The sequence below is a fragment of the Pseudopodoces humilis genome, chromosome 6, assembly GCF_049639895.1.
Source record: "Pseudopodoces humilis isolate 2021_Gansu_Grassland_sample_001 chromosome 6, ASM4963989v1, whole genome shotgun sequence".
Lineage (NCBI taxonomy): Eukaryota > Metazoa > Chordata > Aves > Passeriformes > Paridae > Pseudopodoces > Pseudopodoces humilis.
The window spans coordinates 43,114,041-43,136,754 of NC_142205.1; the positions used below are offsets into that span (position 1 = coordinate 43,114,041).

A 22,714-nucleotide genomic window follows, 5' to 3' on the forward strand; every position below is an offset into this window, starting at 1 on the left:
GCATCGTCCCTCCCATGAGTGTTGCATTTGCCTCCCAAGGCTCTCTGGAAATTACATTTCTTTTGAACACACTACAGTAGTGTTCAGTCACTGATGGCTCTTGCACAGTAGTTTATTTCTCTTCCTTTAAGAATTTTATTATGTGATGAGTAAAAAGTTAGGCAGCAGGTCCTAGGGTTGCTTTTCAGATGTGTAAATGCTGCAGCAGAGTAGAGGAGGTGATGTGTTGTTGCTGAGAGGCACTTGTTGCAGCTTCCACATCCCCCCAAGCCTGCAGGTGGTATCTTCTGATTTCTGAGTCAGTCTAATGGAAGGACTCTTGTTGGACACAATTTCTTCAGGTGACACCCTGGGAGTTCTCTGCACTCCCAGAAGACTAAACAGTTCAGCAACAAAGGAAGTATGCTTTTTTATCGAGTGTGTCTGTCAGATTCAGAGGAACTGCTGGATTTGTCAAACTTCCACAGAGACCTGACTCGTTGTTTCAGGGGAATGAAAACCTAGAGGAAAAATGAAGCACGAACAAATATCTTGTGGTTTAATCTCAGGTCAAAGGAAAGAACCTTTTAGATCCTGTTTTGAGTAACTGTTTTTGACTGAGAGCCAGTTTACAGCAGAAGAAAGTAAAGTGTAACTGTTCTACTGGGGCAAGTTCAAGGCTACATACTGCTCAGAACCAATAGAAGCTAATTTCAAGTGCCTTATTTTGGACCTTGAATGATAGGCCTTGTGCTGAATCTCTATGCAGGTGATTAGAAATGACTAAGCTGTAAAATCACATTTTTATTTTAAAAATATTTTTAACTGACATTGCTTGGATTTTGAGTAGCTATTGGCATAAAAGAATCCTTAAATAACATTTGATCCTCCTCTTTTAAGCTCTTTGATTTGGTTTTATCTAAATATTATGTAGGCAAATGATGCGGTTCTTGTGCCTGCTTGTTTCCATTTTCCCTGGGATCAGGCACTCTAAAATTGACCAGCTGATGAACTTTGTTTGCATATAACAGATAAAGTCAGTAAACAAATGCCATTAAGAGGATCCTTCATCTCTGAAACAGTATTTTCGTACCAGCTTCAGTTTCTGTTATTACTCAGCAAAATGAACAGTTAAAAATAGGCCTGCTCAAACCAATCTTTACTTTTCTTGACCAGTTTGGGTAAATGTTAGGACATGCTATGATTGTCCTTCAGAATAAGGAAGAGTAGAGTGAAATATTTGTAGAGCATAATGAGGTAAATATTAAAATGAACTTGCCCTGCATCATTTAAAGCTATTCCTGTAGCCACTGAAAAATCAGTAAACCCTCTAAGCTCATGCCTACTAAAAAGCTGGGTTTATCCTACAAAAAAGCAGAGAGTTTTTTGGAGTCTCACACTGTATTTAAAGTGTTGATGCTTGTGCAAATACTGCTGGGGTTCCATGTTTCCTGCTAGGGAATAGAGCTTTGATATTCTGTGGACTAAGTACTTTACATTATGTAAAAAAAAAACAACAAAACAACAAAACAAAAAAACCCCAAACCCAAAATTGAAAAAAACAACAACCAAACCAAACAAAAAAAAACCCAAACCAGAAAACACAGTCAGCTGTATTTCTTTAGACTTCCACAATAGTAGCTTAATCCCAGCTCTTTTAAAAGCTCCATTCCATATGAATGAGCTGGTTTTTAACATGTCAGAGTGAAAAAATCAAACTGTGATTCAGAGAGCACCTTTGGCTCCTTTTCACTTTACACCCCCCCCCCCCTTAATTCCTGTGTCATTCCATCAACACACTAACTTTAAAAGACTGTGTAGAGTGTTTCAAAGCCCAATTCCAGACCACTAAGCCACTAGAACTGCTTGATGTTACTAGCTCTTTGTCAACAAAATATATTAAAACCTAAAAATAGGTACTTTTTTTTTTTCCTTTCTGTTTGGAGATGAAGCAGTGCTAGCACATTTCACATACAGGTGGAACTCTGAGATCTGGCTTCCTACATCCCCAGTCAGAAGGCAGCAGCGTAGCCCAGAAGGAAAGGAAATACTTCGGCAAGGAATGTGTAAACCTGTATCTTTACACACAACTTTCAGGCCAGTTAACAGAGTGATAATTTTTCAGCCTTGAAATGTGATCCCTATTTCTCCCACAGATAGAGGGCTAGCACTGCAGTGGTAGAAGCAGGCAGATTTATCCAAGTGGGAGTCTGACCTCTTGACTGACCAGCAGAAAAATTCTTCACCTTAATGCTTTCGCGCGAAGCTAAAGAGTTGAAGTAATAGTTGCAATTGTTGCAATAATTATGTACTGGATTTTTGGTTCTCTTGTGAATTTTTCCTCTGTGTTTTACATATGGCTGTCACTTTTCATTTGTATGGCAGTACCACGGGGCTGGTGCCATGTTCTGCCACACCGACGACGTTTGGGGACCTGCGGGCAGCCAACGGCCAGGGGCAGCAGCGGCGCCGCATTACATCCGTGCAGCCACCGTCGGGCCTCCAGGAATGGCTGAAAATGTTTCAGGTAACCATGCCTGCAGAAATAAGCATCTGAAGCAACTCTGCCTCCATGGTTTATGGAAGGGAGTGCTTCAGTAGAGTTGGTCCTCCTTATACATCCCAGAATGTCTCTGCCATTGATTTTGTGTTCTCCTGCAATAACAAATGGGCATCAACTTTAAGGAATATTTGTTCCCTATTTCAGCAAAAAATAACAGCTTTAACTGGTTTCTTAATAACATAATCCTTCCCATTTAATGCTTTCACATTTTCTGCAAAGTCTGTCCAACATGTAAGGGCTACCTGCACGGCCTGAAGCTATTTTCGCTTGAGACTAGCAAGCTTTGGTGCATAGTTTGCTTCAGTGCTGTTAGAGCACTAGATTCATCACAAGTCTGCTGTCTTCTAAGAATAGAAAGAAAAGTTTATCAAAAATAGATTAAAAGGAAACGCAGTGTGTATTTTTACTGATCTCTGTGTACTGAGCATGTCAGCCAGCACATGTGTACACAGCTGAAGGGAGGGAGGGAAGGAAGGGAGAGAGGGTTTTTGGGTCTTTTAAAATGCCTTCAGCTATGCCTAAAACTTACTTATCTGGACAAAAGAGATGTGAAGGACAATGCTATGGACCACTTGCACAGGTTGAAACTGAAATCTGCCTGGACACCAGTTACGGAGCACCTGAGCCAATTTTGTGTATGTTAATACAAGCAAAGTTTGGGGCGGGCTTCTGCTACTGGTCCACAACCTGTACCATGGAGCTCTTAACATCTTGCTCTGTATTTTTAAGAAGCAGGGATGAGTCTTAGTCATTGATTTGAAAAATGGAAATATTATGTCTTTCTATCTTGATTAATAAACTGTTCCTTCTAAAAGCATTTTCAAAAGGAGCAACTAACAAATACAGGCATTGTTTCAATTACTGTAACAGGCAAAGATAAAAGAACAATATTGTAGATACAGGTATCTATCATACAATTTTGCAGGCAGAAGTGTGCTTTTGGCTTGATTCATGCTGCCACATAATACCATTGATCTCAATCACTGTCAGTTCTGAACATTAAAATAATAATGTAGAACCTCTTTCCTCTTCATTTTTACACATTTATGATCTACTCAAACCAGTGGAAGCTTGAAATTAAGATTCTTGTACACATCATTCAATTTCTTAAAAATATTCACATTTAATTACTGTGGTGTATCTTTTTTGAGACTGTTCATAGAAATATGTCTTTTTAACCCCTGAGAATCATATTTGAACGGTACTACATATATATATATATGGAAATGTAATACTACATTGTATTTTAACATTTTGTTAAAACATTTGTACTAACAAAAGCTACTTTGTTACTGACAAAATGTAACATCTCTTTATGTAAGACTGATAGTTAGTGATAGTTACATATTTTTGAAAAAGATTAGGAAAGGCTGAAGTGTTTGAGTGGTGCAGACACCCATGACAGTAGGAGCAAGGCTATTGGCTGTTTGGATAAGCAGTCTGTAAACTCATGAAATTTTGCCTATGTAGACAAATGTGTACAGTGTGTAATGCAGAAAACATGTTTTAATACATCTATATTTAGATACTTTCAACTTGTCAAAATACTTAGTTGCAGTATTAAATGCCTAAATGTTGATCTATACTATTGAGAGAGAGAGAGAGAGGCCTCTCTCTCCTAAGTGGAGATCATTGAGCAGCACTTATTGATCACATCTGTCACTGGTAGTTTTTATTGTATTCACAAAAGGGAGTCCCTTACTTTTGAATGAAAAGCTTTCAGAGCCACGGAGCTCTATCTCAGTGTTATATCTGCTTGCCTCCTCATTTTCTATGTGCTTATTTTTCACATGAGTTTCATGAAAGGGGCAAGTCTTAAACAGCTGAATGATAAAAGCACATTCGTAGGGGAGGTAGCTCTGCCCAAAGGGCAGGATTAAATGGCACATGTAGCATCATTCTTGCAATACAAAGTTTTGCCTCTAGAGAAACAGGAATGGGAGAGCTTTCTTCATCTACTGTGTACTTGCTAGTCCAGCTTAACAGTGCTCTTATTTTATTTGAAATTATATTTCCAGTTAATTTTAAAGCTAAATTTCTGGAGGCATATTAGGGGGACATATGTACTGTTTCAGGTAAAACTGTTCTTTGGCACAGAAGCTGACAGTGATACTTAGCTCTTTTGAGGATTGTCACCTGTACATTTGCCTTCAGTTCTTCTCCTGTGTTATCTTTTCAGATAAAATCAAGAACACTCTGCAAATGTTAAGAAAACTTAAGATGGCCTCTAAGGGCTTTTTTAAATTTACTTTTTATATGTACTTCCTGTTCTTACATTTTATGGTTGATCTAAGCCTTTTATTTGAAAATAACAAAATAATGCTAAAGGGAGAAACAGTTGTGTAGTTGCACTTTCCCTTTAAAAATAAAGTTGTATATGGATTTCAATGGAGTCTGGAAAGAAGAATAGAAAGCCATTCTATTAGATTCAAATGACTTAATTTTTTAAAGGCCTATTTATTTTTTTCTGGTTTGCAGTGGCTCTTCAGGTCTTTTTAAAATCCACTCTTAAGGGTTTTTAAAACCCAGTGCCCAAGTGTGTCTTTACATAATTTCTTCCTTTACAAGAAGTTTTAAGTCACCAAATTGTTTGCCATAAGGTAACAAAGTCAGCTGGATGCTAAGTTCAGTCAGAGTTGGTATTTGCTTTAAAAATTACTGAGCTCTCCATTCTTTCTACTTCATATACTTAGGGCGTTGGATTTTTTAATTTAAGTAATTTATTAAAAAATGGCATTTTTATGGAAAATTGATTTTGAAAAATTGTTCCATACCTACTAATACAGGTAATCACATTGAATAACTAGTGAATGCTATCACTTTACCTACAACTGGAAGCATTTTTTTTTCACAGCAGTTTAGAGTGTCCAAAATGCTTTTGCTGTATCTGGCTGACAAGAGCACCGTTCCCTTTCTTCTTTTTTTTTTTTTTTTTTTTTTTTTTTTAACATAAATAGTTTGCTTAGTCACCTAAATTCAAATTGCTTACCATTCTCCATTCCAAAGATGTTCAGGAATGAGTACATGTAAAATTGAGTAGTCCACCTCTTATGAGAAGCAGGCAGTAAAGATTGTACCATAACCAGCATTGCAGCATTTTCTGCTCTGTGCCTTGTGGTGGGACGAGGTCAAAGCTTGGAGTTTCTGTGTAACCCCTACATGCAGCTCTGGAGGGATCTGCACTACAGCTTTGTGCCCCTCTTGGTACCATTAATGTTTCATTTCAGAGGAGTCCTGCAGACTTAGAGCCGGTCTCCAGCCCGTCCCTGCTTATTTCCCTTTGGTTTGGCTCTCGCGACAGTTCTGTTACATACAAATTCAACTGGTTTCAGGAGAAAGTCTACCTTATCCAACCTCTAGCAGGGATGTAGGGTCCGAGCCAGTCACATCTCCTCTAGACAAGGCCCATCATATGTGCTGCAAATGTTCGGCCCCGGGGACCAGACTGGCGACTGGGACTCTGGGCCAATGAGGGGACTTCAGCACTGGCTGCTCCCAAGTCCCTCCTGGTGTGACAAACTACTTGCTGCTCAGCTCTACAGCTGTAGATGGTGTTTCTTTCAGGGCTTACATGCTATCTTTATCCAGACTGAGATACCCTCAAGTTGGGGGATGGCAGGATTTTCGATAACTGATCCAAGAGCTGGACAGAAACAGGCTCCAAGAAGAGCCCTTCTGCAGGTCTCAGTAATGACAGACCGCCATTAACAGAACTTAGTAAAGGAGAACAGCACCCTGAAGTTAAACTCTTTAAAATAGATTGTCTTTAACATACCTATTATAGCAAAAGGATATAATTGCTACAAGCTGTAATTGTACAAATTGAAGGTAGCAGATGAGAGCTGAGCAATAGAAGAGTGCAGGTAATGGAAGAGGAGAGGTGCAGAAACAGATGATGATAAAAAAACAGGTGGCAGGTCAGACAGAAGGTATGGGGTGGAAGTTGTAGAAGCAGCAAAAATGTGGTTTATATTGATAGTAAGCAAGGGGAGACATTTACCCAGAGTAGTGAAGGAGGAAAAGAGGGGATGGTTTTCAGTTAGGTACTGCCATTGTTGCAGCAGCTGCTTTACTGGATGAGGAAATGGTATGAACAGACAAAAGGCTTTGGCTGACAAATCCTGAAATATGGGAGGAAAGAGGGGATATGTTTCTTTAGGTTTCTGAAGTCATTCAAAGAGCAGTATCAGTGAGCCCTGCTGGCTTCCCAAAGGCTGTGTGAATGAATCCTGGAGTTACCTTTTCTAAGGAAACCTCTGCCCATAATAAAAGCTTTAGTTTAATTTTACATTAAACTTCAGTTTTGAAGACTGAAAGGAAAGCAAAGGAAGACAATTAATCAAAAGTATTTTAAAGATAAAGTATATTCTTTACAAGGATCCTCAATTTGAAAGGGAAGAAATCCTGGTGGAAATCCAAGGTGTCTGGTCTCCACGCCACCTTTCTCAAAAGTCTCTGGTCATCAACAAGATTTGAAACTTTGCAAACTGTTTGGCACACAGTTACTTTTTCTTTCTCTTTTGCAACATTTGTTCACTGTTGTTTGTCATCAAAGTCACAAAGTTACCCCTTATCCTTCCTGCCTAATGAGCTACATGCAGTTTTCTTGCAAATGGATCAAGCTACAAGGCCCAGAAACTGATACTAGTCTCGTCTTCATTAATGCAAACAGTTGTGTTCATCTGGCAAGGCTTCCTCCCAGTTTTCCATGCCACACATTTCCCTCAGAGACCCCTTACCAGCTGTAGCTGGAGGTTTATTTGTTTAAGTAAAAGACTGAGGGGACAATGTCTTAGAGACAACATTTTGTAGCAATTGATTGCTTAAGATCTGTAGGAAGCTGCCTGTACCCATCCCCTAATGATGATGGACAGATAAAAGAGGGTTCTGCTTTTAGTCATTAGCAACTCTTTCCCATTCTTGAATCTTTTCCCTTTTCCGTCTGGATCTGTATTAAGTTTTAAAAGCCAACTAAGTGTAAGAGAGTTACCGATTAAGATAGCATACAGTGACATTAGTAATCAATAACACATTGGGAACTGCTAGCAACATTTGCCACAGCAGCAAACAGTGCTCTTCAGGTGGAGTTGTTCTAATTTAGTAAATGTAGCTGCTTATAAATTAGGGGAAGACTGACCTTGGAATCTTATGTTACAAGGAAGTAGCACAAGTATTACTTTCCCCCTTTTTAATTCTCCTAAATTCAAACATGGCTGACAGATGAAATTAAAGACTGCAAATGTTTGTACCTAACATTACACAGCTAAGCTGTGGGTTAATGAAACAAACAGCAGTTGGAAAGTTGGTGAGATAAACAGTTCTTCAGTGCATGATTTATGGAGAACTGCTCTGTGATGCAAATGTTTCTATTGAAAGAAATTTACAATAAAAGCTGTTTATAACAGCACTGCTGCAACTTTGGCTGAGACAATCTTGTTTCTTTGTAATATTCTGAGGTATTGGGTAGGAGATGTGGAAACCCTCATCTCCCACGGTGACACTGCATACACACAGGTGGATGGGGAATGTTTTCTTACCAGCTTAAACTATTTTACCAGTTGCCCAGAGTGTGTGGAAAGGCGCAGGTCAGGAACTTCCTCCTCCATTAGGGTAGTACCCGGCACACATTTGCTGCAGGGCAAGGGCATGGCAGTGGGGTGAGGCAGCTGCTGTGCACGGCTGCTCCCACGGCAGTGCCAGAGAGTGCTCGCTCCATAATAGAGCCACCTCCACTGCCCTAAGGGACTCGGGTCACCTGAAAGTCCCCTGGGCCATTGTTTGGGTAAATGACACTTCTACTGACATTTAAAATATTTTGATGTTTTAATTAGGGAGAAATTATACAATATGGTGATCTTTCTACATCGAGTAAAGCTGGGTATTTATCTGCTTTGCTTTCACTTTCAGAAATTCCACCTTCTTCTTCACTTGCCTTATTGTTCTGCAGAAACTGCGCAGTACACAAACATTGTAGCATTCTGGAGACTAGAGTGAATTGTCAGAGTCAAATCCAGGGAACAGAAATTTACAGCATGAGTAGTAAAAGTCCTGAGACACATGGCAGATTAATATAGAAATCTAAATTGTAAGGTATCTTGCCCTTTTTTTTAAGTTTCAGTTAGCCTCTTATCGTAACTGTAATATCATTTGTATGTTCTAATTTACTTGTAAATGTCACTCTAGAAGACATTTGAGAATAGGAATGTGAATCTGCTCTCAAAAACTGTGATGTCTCATTTTCTCTCTAAGGCTTTATTTGTGCTCTAATTCTGTTGCTAAATCAGCTAGCAGTAGCTGTTGTTTTTTCCTGTAAACTTTTTTTTCTTTATATTGTTTTCACATAATGAATCAAAGCTCTTTGATGAGCACAGATGAGTTTCAGACATGATTTTTAGGTTCTCTGTATATTAAGTTACTAATTTTTTCCCCTACAAATGATGCTCCTAATCTGCTGTGCTCCCAATTGAGTGCCTTATTAAAATCTTCAAATCTTATAGCACCCATTAGTAAAAATGTGGAGTAAGAAAATTACCAATCAAAATTCCCTGTTTATTCAAGTGTAAATTGATACTTACAAAATATGCATTGGTTTATAGCCAGGATTCTGAAATTACAACATTGGCACTTAGGGACACACTGTAGTAATGAGCAGACAGTAAGCTAATGTACTTTTCAAGAAAGTTCTTTACTCTCCTCTTATTTCAAGATTTTTGGTCTACCAGCTGAAACATGGAGGTTAAAAGCTGTCATCTCACTTGAATGCACAATAAAGAAAGGGAGTTCATTCTGTTGCAACCCCTCAGTTGTCTGTAGCATGTGTGTAGATTTCATCAATTTCAAAAGAAGCTTAATTAATTCAATTATTATTACTAAATATTATTATCTATTTAATTGCCAATCCGTATGTGTGTGTATAACAAATCCTTTCTTAGCTTATGAATTAGTGTAGTAATTTTGAATATTTTGTGTTGATTAACTCCTCATTTTTGTGTCATTAGCATGAGCATTTATCTCCTGGCTTTTTATATGCTTGTATATAGTTTGATGGGGAAACTTAATTTTGCCTTATTGGCACAGCAGTGGCACTTACTGATATAAACCAAAGCAGCTTGTTAAACAAAGCTCACTGCTTCTTTTTCTTCTTCCCTTGCAGAGCTGGAGCGGACCAGAGAAGTTACTTGCTTTAGATGAACTCATTGATAGTTGTGAACCAACACAAGTAAAACACATGATGCAAGTGATAGAGCCCCAGTTTCAAAGAGACTTCATTTCCTTGCTCCCAAAAGAGGTGAGAATTATGGGATAATATTGGATTGTGAAGTGCATTGGCTGCCATCTTTAGAAAACTTCTGTGCTAATTTTGCCAACATGGTGATGTAAACTCATGTTAGAGGTTCACAGTTTGGAACACTGCCATAGCATGGCTACTGTAATTTTAGGTTGATAGATCTCTATCTCTTAATAGCATTTAGATACTTGGAAATACAGATGACCCCTTTAAACAAAATCCCAATAGCTCTAAAAATATCTATCTTAATTGGGCCAATAGTGCTTTTTTTTGGGAACTAATTCTGTTAGGGCACACACACACACAAAAAAGTTCCTCTGGATGTAAGACCTCTCTGCACATTATCCTGTGAGTGTAAGCATTATTTTTAATGCTGTAAGTGGTGAGTGTTTTGTTAATGTTATTTTTTGATTTTACTTTAGACAAATGAAACCCTAAAATCTCTACGAAATAAACCAAAAGCAAACCCAGAAAAGCACTTCTTACTAAGGATTAAGCCAAACTGTAATTAAGCAGACATCTTACAGTAAATCCATCACTGAAAATCAGATCATGTTGTATCCAGTTAAAGAGAAACTGAGATTTAGATTTCGGTGTGTGTAACTAAATGCCGTCCACACAAGAGTAATTTGTGATGTCATCACAACTAGAACATGAGGGTGGATATGCAAGGTTATAAACCCAATTTGCTGCAGTTATTGAATAAATGTATTTTAGTTGACTTTTAAATAGTACTTCTCACCTTGATTGATTTTAGGGAGTTAAGTCTCAGTTCCTAACACTTTGCAAAGCAAATTCTTTTAAGTTATTCTGGTGTTTGTATTTGGTTGCTATGTTTGACATGATTTTATTACCTGGAGACTGTTTCATGTCTCTGTTCTTTGACACTCTTTTCTGGCATATATCCTATTTTTGAATACTTGCATGTACAAAAGCCTTCTTTCTTTTACTACACTGTCATATCTTCACAAGTCTGGAAGTGTCACAGCCTTCCCTTGCTGCCTGGCATTTGCAAGGGTTGGAATCAATTTATGCAGCAAGTATTAACTTAGTACACAGGACTTGAGATTACTATTTAGAGGAGTAATTCCTGCAGCAGCCTTCTCAGGGAGTGGAGAGGACATTGGGAGAGGAGAACAGTTCTGCAGCACCTTTGCATGTTTGCCATATTTCTAGAAAAGCTGCCCAAAACATCAGAGGCAGAAGAAGGCAACAAGACTTTATATTTTGAAGAGATAGAAGAGACTTTATATTTTGAAGAGACAGATAGATGCCACTTCTGCATCTATTCAGTCTGGAAATTTAACAGAGAATTGGTAACTCAAGAGATCAGTTCTCTTTGCATGATTTGGTGGCAATACTCATTGAAGTGCAGCCAGTGATCTAGTTACCATGTAACTAAAGATCATATTATAATTTCAGTTTTCACAATTTCTCCACAGAAAAAATACAGTACTTAGCAGCAAAACTTCCTCACCTAGGTTTCTTCACTCCCCTGTAAACTACTAATGTTTAATTTATTTATTTCTAGTGGGTTTCCTGCCTCTTGAAACCAGAATATTGTAATGTGTAGCTTCATGACAGGCTGACTTCACCAGTGAAGTTGGCTTGGATAATTTTTTCTTCCTAACCCCGAGTCACTGTCACCAAAATTACCCGAGTTAAAAAAAGCCATTGAGCTGACTCCACCACCTCCTGTGCTGTTCCCTCACCCAGATGTCCTCAGCAGGGCTGTCCCCAGCTGCCGAGCGCTGGCTGCAGTGGGGGGCGACGCTCTGAGCTGTGGGGGCACGAGCGAGTTGTTGGGGTCAGTAATTCCATGAAGAGGCTTCCCCAGCGAAGCCAGCATCCTGTGAAAGCACGCTCCCTTGGGCTGTCGCTCTGCATTAATGTCTGTGGTTATCTCCAGTGCTGTTGGATGCAATGCACTGATTTTATTACCAAACCAGAGCAGGAAGATGATGTGGACAGGAGGGCTTTGCTTCAAAACCATTGTCCGCAATGCAAAGACAGTAACTTAAAAGCCAAATAACCATGGAAATGTTTGTTTTCCTCCTGAGAAAATGGCAGTCAAACAGTTAATATGAAATAAATACTCTCATTTGCTGGCTGAGACTTTCAAAATAATTATTCAAATTACTTATTTATGAAAATCGGGTCGAGAAACCAATAAATAAAGAGTTTTGCTGGAATCAGCCATAGAAATGTTGTTGGTTCTGTGTGTGTAAGTGAAGAAAAAGGCAAGGGATTGCTTACTGTTGGGTATTATTAACACTTCAACAGAGAGTAGTCCTAAATCCAGTTCAGTTGAAGGTCAGATCTTTGCTACCTGAAATTTTCTTATAACTAGATGCATGAGCTGAGACAAAGGGATGTCATCTTTTATCCACTGCTAATCCTAAAGTCAGCTGTGGGCTGTGTTGACCATTGATGACTGTTTAGATAAATGTAGTCTAAAATAAATGTTACCCATATTTAACCTGGTTTAGAATCAGTTGGCTCATTGGTTTAATTAACACCAGCTTAGCAAATGTCTGTCTGTATAGATAGGACAAGTAATATTTATACAAACTGCTGTCAACTGAGGAATATTCAGCAGAAAATGGAAAGGGTCTGTATCATGTTTGAGTTTTGTCACACGCAGGTCTATGTGATGTGTGTTAGGAAACAACACTTCTTCAATAATTTCATGTACCAGGAATGAAGACAGAAAGTCTAAAAGAACAAGTACAGCTCCTCCAGTAGAGAACTTTACACCAGATCCCAAATGCTGACTCCCTGAGTAAGGAGAGAAAGTGGTTCTTCAGATTTGTGGCCTGGAGTGCCTACAGGATCTGACACAGCATTTAAGGCACCTCCTCAGATGTGGAATCCTGTGTGCTCCCCATGAGCTGCAAGTGATGACTTGCAAACAATATGTGTGTGCAACCAAAATTCAAACAGTTGTGATGTGCTGAATTTTTATTTCCTGCTCGGTCACTGCCTTGTCTAGATTACTAGAAACATTTTGTTTCTTACAAAATAAAAGTCAAAAATCTGCTGAGGTCAACAGCCTGCAGTTATGACTTCCTTAGTAAATGTCAGTCTTTGCTGTTTTAAAGGGCAGATTCTGTTTATAGCTGTCTATCTATCTATCTGTCTGTCTATCTATCTATTCTATCTAGTCTACCTATCTCATAACTTCAGCTAAAAATTAAATGGCAAATCCTAAACAAAATACATGGCAAACAGAAGTAAAAGTGGGTGATCTGATTTCCTTGACAGCTTCTGCATCCTATTAATTACTGACAAAGACCTCACTGTGTCAGCATATTAGTAGTTCTCTGCATTAATGTTTATCGATATTGTTCTTTCTGCAGAGTTTTTAGGGACTCTGTGCATTTCCTGTGACTTTCTTGCATCTTACACTTATTTTCCATGACTAGGGAGTTGCATTGTTGCTGTCAAGTAGAAAAGCCACACTTGGTCATCACACCCTTAATGATAGCTGTCCTTGTGTTTTGGATTGTGATTTATATGCCTCTGTTTAAGGCTTCATGGAGATGTGGAGATTTTGGGGGCTTTACCATGGTCACTATATGGCTTAGATCAGTCAGACAAGGTCTGAATTTTTCCCAATAAACTTGAGATTTGTCATGTGGAAAAGCCCATCTTCTATTCACTTTCTGGTGCTCATTAGGATTTGCCCTGTGGTTTCGATAACAAGCTGTACTAAAGTCACATGTCTTGATCCTACTGCATCCCAATCCATAAAGCTCCTTGTAACACCCAGGAGGGTGTTTGAATTCTCATCAGAAAATGAGCAATACTTACACTGCCTTTCCTTCAGCTGCAGAGTGGTTCTGAGCTCTGGAGAATGTAGCATTTGCTTGTTCTGTGTTTGGGCTTTCTGGGTGACGTTATCACAGTGTACATCCCTATTTGCTCACGTGGTGAGCGCTGTGCTTCTTAGTTCAATGCTCAAAATAACTCTTGGTGCAATTGTTAGCTAAAATAACATAGACATAATTACTTTGGCAATAATTCTTCTAATGATTCAAAGTAATGTGGCTTACTTTTTTTAAAAAATGTAATAATTATTTCAACTGACATCTATTTTCTTGCAAATGCGAGAATCGTTTTGTGATATGATCTGTAAGGATTTAGTTACTTATGATGATTGTTATATTTCCACATGCCCACAGGAATAAACTGGAGTCTGTTGAGTTTCAGAGATTGTTTAATAATTTATCGTTCCAATTTTCTGTATTTCAGCCCCTGATGTGTGATAGTAAATGGAGTTATTTCACTTTTCTCTTCAAAAGCAGTGCAGAAGATACACTTTCTTCTTATTTTTTACAGCTGGCACTGTATGTGCTGTCATTCCTGGAACCCAGGGACCTTCTGCAGGCAGCCCAGACATGTCGTTACTGGAGAATTCTGGCTGAAGATAATCTTCTCTGGAGAGAGAAATGCAAAGAGGAGGGTAAGGCTGAGCAAAAGGATGGATATAATGGTCTAAGTGTTGCCATCATAAAAAGTGCAGTTCATTTGCATAATAAGCTTAAAGTTTTATGAAGACAATTTGTGTGACTTTAGACTTAGTGCTAGTTATGCTTTGAGCTACACGGTATGTATCTCTGTTGAAAGCAGGAAATAGAAATAATCCATGGAATACTAGAGTTTAGGCTTGAATATCTTATTTATAAAGTATACCAGTTGCATGTTTTTAGGATACAGTTGGGTTTGCTTTTTGAGGATTACATTTATTCAAAATGCAACCCAAAGAAATAACAGCTGAGGTGTAAAAATGATAGAGTATAGCCTGGCAGTAACATGGGGGGAAAACTGTTGCAGTGGTTCGTAGAAGGGCTGCTGTAATTTCACGTCACTTGTAGGGTAATTAAGGCAGAGATGGCACATGGTATTGGGAGAAGGTGCTAAAAGGTTTGCCTGGAGAGGGACACACAGTCCATTAGCCACATGGATATTGTCCTACTCATGCCAGTCCAAGAGGATACGGTGCTCCAGCACTGATACCAATGGGCAAAAAAAAGGCTCCCATGAAAGTAGTCATGTATTTGTGCACACGGAGAATGTAAACTTTTATTTTTTAGGAGAATTATAAATTTTAGGAGAATTATAGGAACAAGTCTGTTTGGGCTGGGGGGGCGGGGTAGAAGAGCACATACATGTGATTCCAGAGCAGTCTCATCTTGGACACAGGACCTGTCCAGACTGCCTTGGAGTAGAGAGACAAGGACTTGTGAGGCGTTGATGCAAAGGCTTCAAAAAACATAACAATGTCAATTATAGGTGGCTATTTGTGAGGACACCTAAACTAATTTGTTTTCTTTTGTGATGGAAAGCAAGTGCCTGACCTCCAAAATCTTCTCTAAAGATTCTCCTCTTAAAAATTTCAGTGAAAATGTATTAAAAGGACAGAGTGAGAAAAAACGAGGAGGTTGAATGAGCTTACGTTTGTGAGCTTACAAGTAAGAATAAATACATCCAGGCAGGAGAGCACAGTCAATCAGGCCAGTATTGCAGCCTGCTTTAGCCTCAGTGAGCTGCTCAGTAACATGAAGGAGCCCCTAATTCAATATTGCAGGCAGAGATGGGGCTAAAGGCAGAAGAGTGAAATCCACATACTGGCAAGAGACAAGACTCCTGCCCGTAATGAAATGCAGTGGAGAGAGGAGCTGCATAGAAAAGAGAGCAGGGTGAGAGAATTGCAAAAAGAGCTGTATCTGTAGTAGCAAGGCTAAAACAAAGAACTACTGCTTAATTTCAAGTCAGAAAGGGCATAGCTATACTTAAATTCCAGCCAAGAGAGGACAATGCCAAAAGCACTCAGCCTTTCAGATCAAGAAAGTAATTAAAAGCTCACTAATACCAGGAGTCACAATGAGCTTAAAGGTAATGAAGATAGGTGACCAGAGTGGAGAACCATGGACAGAAAGGTTGACTTCTTGAACTGTTCCAGAATAAGCATATAAGTGGTTAAGGAGGTGTTTTGGACAATACCTGTTTGTAAAAAGCAATGTTCTGCTGCATTGCCTCAGAAAGGGAGACCCAAACCCAAGCTTGGAGGTTGCCAGCAAGGAATGATGAACTAGAGCATTTTCAGTTGTGATTATGGTAATGATTATGCTGAACTGACAAGGACAGACAGAGAATAAATCTCTGAGGAGCAGGGTGGTTTCACTGACACGGAAATGTTGGCATGCAGGAGGTTGTTACATTTCTGCCATATTTTAATGTCAGGGGTCACAGTAAAGGTTTGGGGGGGAAGGTGTTTCCTGTGGGGTGGCCTCATCTCTTCCCGTCCCCCCCTTTTTTAAAATTCCATTTTAGGGATTGATGAACCATTACATATCAAGAGGAGGAAAGTAATAAAACCAGGCTTTATACACAGTCCGTGGAAAAGCGCCTACATCAGACAGCACAGGATTGATACCAACTGGCGGCGGGGAGAACTGAAATCGCCCAAGGTGAGGTTCTGAGCTCTGTGCACGGGGCCGTGAACAAAGCAGGATCAGCTCGTGGCTCGGGTTCTTTCCTTTGGACAAACAAGACTATCCATGCACAAAAAGCAGTGAATTGCTACAGAAAGAAATACTTTGTGCTTTAGCTTACCCTGGCTTTAAATTATATTCCAACCACCATTTTGGCAGTGTGTTATGCTTCATACTGCAGAATCCTTTCACTGCTCTTCTAAGAATTTCCGTATAATTTTGTGAATTCTAATAAATAAGCCAGTCTCTTTGAGACAGGTAATCATGAAAACTTGATTGGAAATTCTTATATTTAAACATACAGACACATATATTGTACATGTGTCAGTGTATATGTATGTATTGGTAGAGCTGGGTCATGTTGCAACATAAAAATACTCTACAACTGTTCTGTGATCAATTCATGCTTTATTTTTAAATATATTCTTCTAAACTAAGCAGCACAAGACAAAACTTTATTCTGTGTTAAGATTTTAGTGGGGTTTTCTAAATGTTAAAATTGTTTTCATGACACTGATATTTATCATTACATCCTTTCTGATATGAAGCAATATTTCAAACCTTTTGTAAATAAAAGAGCAACTCTCTAATCAAACCTGATAATGAACAAGCAGCCAAAAATGTGAAGAAAACCCACATTCATGGCTTTTTAAGATTTTAAGGCCATTTACCTGTTTTCTTAATAAAAATAACGACATTAAATAAGAATAAAAGAATTCCCATGGAAAAGCTATGGCTATATCCTACTGTTTATTGGGCCGTGACTTATGTACATCTCTGGCAACAGTTCTGTGTTTCTTGCCTTGATATGCCACATCAAGTTATCTTGGAATTATTATTAAAATTACAGCCTCTGGCATTATCTAAATGCCATTTCATTTCAATGAACATCTTGAAAAATGTTTGGATATTTTAAATAAAAAATTCTTCTTCCTATGTATTCTACTAAGGATTTTTTTTTGCCGTATTGCAATAAGATATACAGAATTACAGTTTTTCCAAAATCAAGCATTGAAAATCCCACCTCTATAAAGCAGCATTCCAGTCCACATTCCCAGCACATGAAATTGTTGCTTTTGTTTGTATTTATCTGAATTGATGGTTTTCTATTTTTTTTCTTTGGTGCTGCTTGGCATTTAACACAATACAATGCTTGGCTGGTAAGGGGAAAAAAATAGATGTGGTCAGCCTTGACCACTGGAATGCAATACTCAGCAAATAATCAGCCCATCCTTTTTAGTCAAGATTGAAACAAAAGGTAACAGTAACTCAACTGAAAAATAAAGAGATGGAATAACTGCAGAGGAATAGAGCAGTGTTCGGTTACTAATTCAGCTTTTGTTAGTGATTTTTCCTGGTACTTTTAGGAGGCTTGCAGTAACTGTAGTGTTCCTGCTAAGCAATGCTGCATCACTCCATGGAAGGAGGGAAACACCTTCTTTGGTCCCAGCTGGCGGTAAATTAGACTTGACACACGGGATTAAGGAGCCTTATTATTACTGAAGCAACTCTAGCATTTTGTAATTTATGAATCAGAAGAGCACTTCGTTTCTCCTGCTTCTCTCTAATCTCCTGCATTAAATTGTGACCATTGCTTTTGTGTTTTTTGGTTGCCAGGTGCTCAAGGGCCACGATGACCATGTGATCACATGCCTGCAGTTCTGTGGGAACCGGATCGTGAGCGGCTCCGACGACAACACGCTCAAAGTGTGGTCAGCAGTGACAGGCAAGGTAAGGTGGCTGCTCTGCTGGATTCCTTGGGAAATGAGCCACAGGTAGAGCAGTGGCACAGCAGAAATGCTGCTGTGCCATCAGACCACACTGCAGGGTGGCCTTTGGTACCTCTGGGGCAGGAATCGGAGGTTGTACCGGATAAACATGTGGGTTGCCTTTTCCCACAAAGAAACTGCTCCAGTTCAAAAAAGTCACCTTGATGTGAAATTGCAATGCTGCTCATGTTACCACTGGCATATATCCCTGTTCTCTTGGCAATTCTGCTATTCTTGTGGAGTCGTTTGTGACATGGATTCTAAAGAATTTGGACAGAAACATTATCTTCCTTAAAGCTTAACTTAGGCTGCATTTACCCCTCTGGATCTCCCTTTCTCACTTGTCTTCTAGCGTTCTTTCTATTGTTTTCAAGTTTTTGCAATGGAGTGTTCATTTTACTGGCTCAGATTTCAAATACAGAGTTTGTTTTTCTTTCCAAGCCACTATATCGCTGAGCCACAAGAAAAAAAAAAAAATAACTTGCTTTAGGTTTAAATATTTCCTATTAAATTAGATCCAGCTCAGGCAGGAATTTAATAAGCTTCAATAATTTAATTCTGGCTTAGAGGAGCAAAACAATATGTGCAATCAAAAAGACAGTACTGAGCATTTCAGTCATGTTAGAACATCACAGCTGCTCAGCCCACAGGTTTTTTTTTTGAGGTGACTGACCGACCAAGGATGTAGAAAAGGCCTTGGGGAAACAGTACTTCTAGACTGGTATTGTGTGCACTTAGCTTGATTTTAATGGTATAGATAACAACAGGACAGCTGCTGAGGATAACATGTTTAAGATGTAAAAGGTATCCACTTCATAATGTGGAAGCTGAATGTATTCAGCATTTGTCATTGCATGCCCAGAAGATCCTTGAAGGGATTGTTAATCCTACTGTGGGCAAGAATAAAATTAAGAGCTATAGGCAGCCTCACCCTGCTGCTGTTGGCTTCCCTACAACAAACTGTCTAATGAAGGATCCCATAATGAAATTTACATCTATTTTAATTGAAAAGGGCAACTTAAACACAAATGAAAATACTTTCTTTGTACATACCACGCTCCCAAAAGCAAAACGTTCCCTTAAATATATCAAATTAAGCACAGTGGCATGACTCAACAATTGCTGTTCAGTAATTTTTTGAAAGTAATTACAAATCCTAGTGGCCATTTACCCCAAACCTTTAAGAGAGCCAGAAATCGTGTCTGAAAGATGGAAGCGTGCTGTATCAGCCCTTATGCTTACTGAGGCTGAAGAATTAATAAAATAAAGAAACCCTAAAGGTTGGTTTGTGCAAATGAACATGACTAAATAATTCCCTTGACAGATGCAAAGCCCAAAATAAGGATTCTGTGTTCTTACTGCTTTAACAGGATGATTTCTTAAAATATGAGCACATTGGATGAAATAAGAAAAAAAAGCAAACTGTAGAAATGAACATCAGCTATGAAGTGAAAAAGATGGATTTGATAGCAGTGAATTAAGCCAGATGCCAGTAATTGCAAAAGACCTGTTAAAAAATTGTTAAAGAACAGGAAATCTATGTAGAACAAAAAAGCAAACAATTTTCAAAGATGCTAGAAAGAACAGGATATTAACAACAAGAATTACTATACTGTCACTGATGCAGAAAAAAATACTTTGGAAGAAATTCATGTGATGGAAATACAGCATGCAGTGATAACAGAACATTTTAGCTGAAATTCATGCTAACTACCAAAGTTATGGTTTTTGTTATTAGAGTTGATCTAGATAATCTGTATTTGATTTTTCTTTTCCTCTGAAGTAACCTTTGGCTTAAAATTAGTGCATTTTCAAAAGGTATGATCACAAGAAGAAGATCCAGGACAGGACAGTTAGAAAGCCAAAATGCATCAATGTTTAAATGGAACAAACTGAAAGACTGGGTATTTAGGATACACTGTCTCAGATAAAAAATATTGGACTGCGTCAAGAGGAGTCAACTAACAGTTAAAGGAAGGCCATGGCAATTAATGCCACTTAGCATTAGATTACAGAAAAAGAGATCCTCAAACTGCCTTGACCTCTTTTCTCATGCAGTTACAGGTTTGACTGATAATAGTGCAGAAGTAGATGCCTGTGTGCACTGAAAGGCTCTATCCCCACGACAGAACTGAAGAAAATAGAATAATGCAAAAATCAACATGGCACATGTTTAAATGGGTTAGAAAATAGGTAATTATAGAGATCATGTTGTTAAAGTAAATGCAGAATCTTCATGGAGTATCTTTCTAGAGGAGTCTTGCAAGGATCTTTCCTTGTCTGTGCTAATTAGCATTTATTGCTGCCTGGTGGGAAAGCATATATAGTCATTACTTGTAGGGAAAACAGGCTGGGAAACAGAGACAAGCCATTGTTCCGGGCTGACAGGGGTTTTATAGAAGAAGGTGTGAGCAAACACTGTCTGTACATGGTGAGAAATCATGTCATCCATTTGGGATCAGAGAAGGGAGGCTGTGCTTATGTAGTGTGGGATTCTCTCCTGGGCAACAGTAAAGTCTGAAAAAGGTCTGAAACACGGTTCTGCAGGAGTGATGCTGTAGCTGTGCTTTACAGAGTGCATTGTTTCTTGGATAAGCAAACAGAAAAACACAACAAAAATATATGGTTTATAGATTGGTGGTAAAACTACCAAGTGTGTGCTCTCTCCACTTCTAACACACTTCAAAAAGCTATTGGAAATCCTGCAGTGACTCAGAAAAATGCCAGGAAAATGACTCAAGGCTGCAAAACATGTCCTTGTATTGAGAAATTTGGAAAGACAGCTTAGTTTGTCAAGGGAAAGATTACAAGAAAAATTCCTTAAAGTACCAACAATTGAAAGAGAAATTTGATGAGTATTTTTTAAAAAGGGGAATTCTTTTGTTCAATCAGAAAGAAGTCTCCAGGGGTCTTCTGGCTCTTGCTATGAGAGCTGACTCTTACCTCCAAGATTGCTTTTTCTTAAGGTTTCCATTCCCTGGTGTCAAAAGGTTAACTAAGGAAAATGTTTCTTTTCAGTGTTTGAGAACACTGGTTGGGCACACAGGTGGAGTGTGGTCATCACAGATGAGGGACAACATCATCATCAGTGGCTCTACAGACAGAACGTTGAAAGTCTGGAATGCTGAGACCGGGGAATGCATCCACACCTTGTACGGACACACCTCCACCGTGCGCTGCATGCATCTCCACGAGAAAAGGTGAGGCTTTGTGCAGAGCTACAGCCACAGCCTGGCCTGCCATTTCTACCCTTTGTGCTCACAGAAAGTGCTCCTGAAACTTGGGGACCTCATCCAGCACCGAGTGAAACACAAACCAGGCAAAACATAAACCAGCACCGTGTTGGAGGAGATGATTAATAGGAGCAGAAGCCTAAGAGTACTAAATGAAGAATCGAAAATTGAGTCACATACTTCAAAAAGTCTGCATAATTTCAAAGCTAATTCTTTGTTAGACCATGATCCAGTCTCCCACACTGAATAATTTCTTCTTTTGTCAATGCTACAAAGTTTTACTCATTTTAACAAATAACCTTTTAAGTATTGTCACTGCAGTGTTTTATGTAAATTTTAACTGATTATAACATAATTTTTGCAAAATTGTAAACCATGTCTTGATTCAACAAACATTGGCAGAGCTCTGTTACTTGGCTGTGGTATGGAGCTGTTGACAGAGAGATTGTTGGTTGCATTTCTTCTCTTTTGAAGAATAATGAGGTTTTTCTATATAAATTTCATTAATGTTCATTCCATCTCATTTCTGTTATTGCCTAAAAAACCTTATAGAAATATAAACTGAAAAAAAATCAAGCAGAATAACTGTTACTTTACTAAAAGTGAAATTTCTAAAGATCTTTGTTTATTTGTTATAATTAGTCAACTCAGTTATTAAAACAGAATGTCCATAACTCACCACGCTCATAAGCTTTCATGGGTAGATACAACAGTCCACAGAATTTCTCATGGAATTGTTTTGCTGTTCAGGAATGAAGTGCTTTTTTAAATACTGTTTGCTAGTTACATCAAATAGACAGATCCTGAGGAGGTGAGTATAGCAAGGGAGAAGAACACTCCAGTCATTTGAGACCCCATGAAAATGTCACACCAAGCCAGAACTTCGCTGGCTGGTGCACCAGCTCTATTTAATGTCCCAAATTAAAACTCAGATCCCGTTTGTAGCCAAGTTTGACTGCTGCAGTACTTTTAGGTCCCATGCTAAGTACAGGAGGGGTTTTCTCGTTGCTGCAGGGTGGTCAGTGGGTCTCGAGACGCTACGCTGCGAGTCTGGGACATAGAGACGGGCCAGTGTTTACACGTTCTGATGGGCCACGTCGCCGCAGTTCGGTGCGTTCAATATGATGGCAGAAGGGTTGTAAGTGGTGCATATGATTTTATGGTCAAAGTGTGGGATCCAGAGACAGAGACTTGTCTGCACACACTGCAAGGGCATACTAACAGAGTCTACTCGTTACAGGTATGTGATTTTTATCTGCTGCTTTAGTTTCCTTAAGTAAGATTTAAAGTCAGTTTATTTCATCTTGTTTATTAAGTTGTGGGTACCTAGTACAGAATTATACAGACCACAAGAATACAGAGGCATCTGTGATAAACCCCTCTTT

General features: G+C 38.9%; 1 protein-coding gene across 3 annotated transcripts in view; it reads left to right on the top strand.

Annotated features, from left to right (window-relative positions):
- FBXW7 (F-box and WD repeat domain containing 7) overlaps positions 1–22,714 on the top strand; it is a 191,204-nt gene that overhangs the window by 161,303 nt on the left and 7,187 nt on the right. For all 3 annotated transcript variants that reach the window (XM_088056922.1, XM_005517555.3, XM_005517556.3), the window contains 7 exons: positions 2,365–2,506; positions 9,696–9,830; positions 14,172–14,295; positions 16,167–16,303; positions 17,945–18,058; positions 21,115–21,296; positions 22,344–22,569. In XM_088056922.1, the coding sequence (XP_087913048.1) occupies positions 2,365–2,506; positions 9,696–9,830; positions 14,172–14,295; positions 16,167–16,303; positions 17,945–18,058; positions 21,115–21,296; positions 22,344–22,569 (1,060 nt within the window). The remainder of the gene's footprint in view (positions 1–2,364; positions 2,507–9,695; positions 9,831–14,171; positions 14,296–16,166; positions 16,304–17,944; positions 18,059–21,114; positions 21,297–22,343; positions 22,570–22,714) is intronic.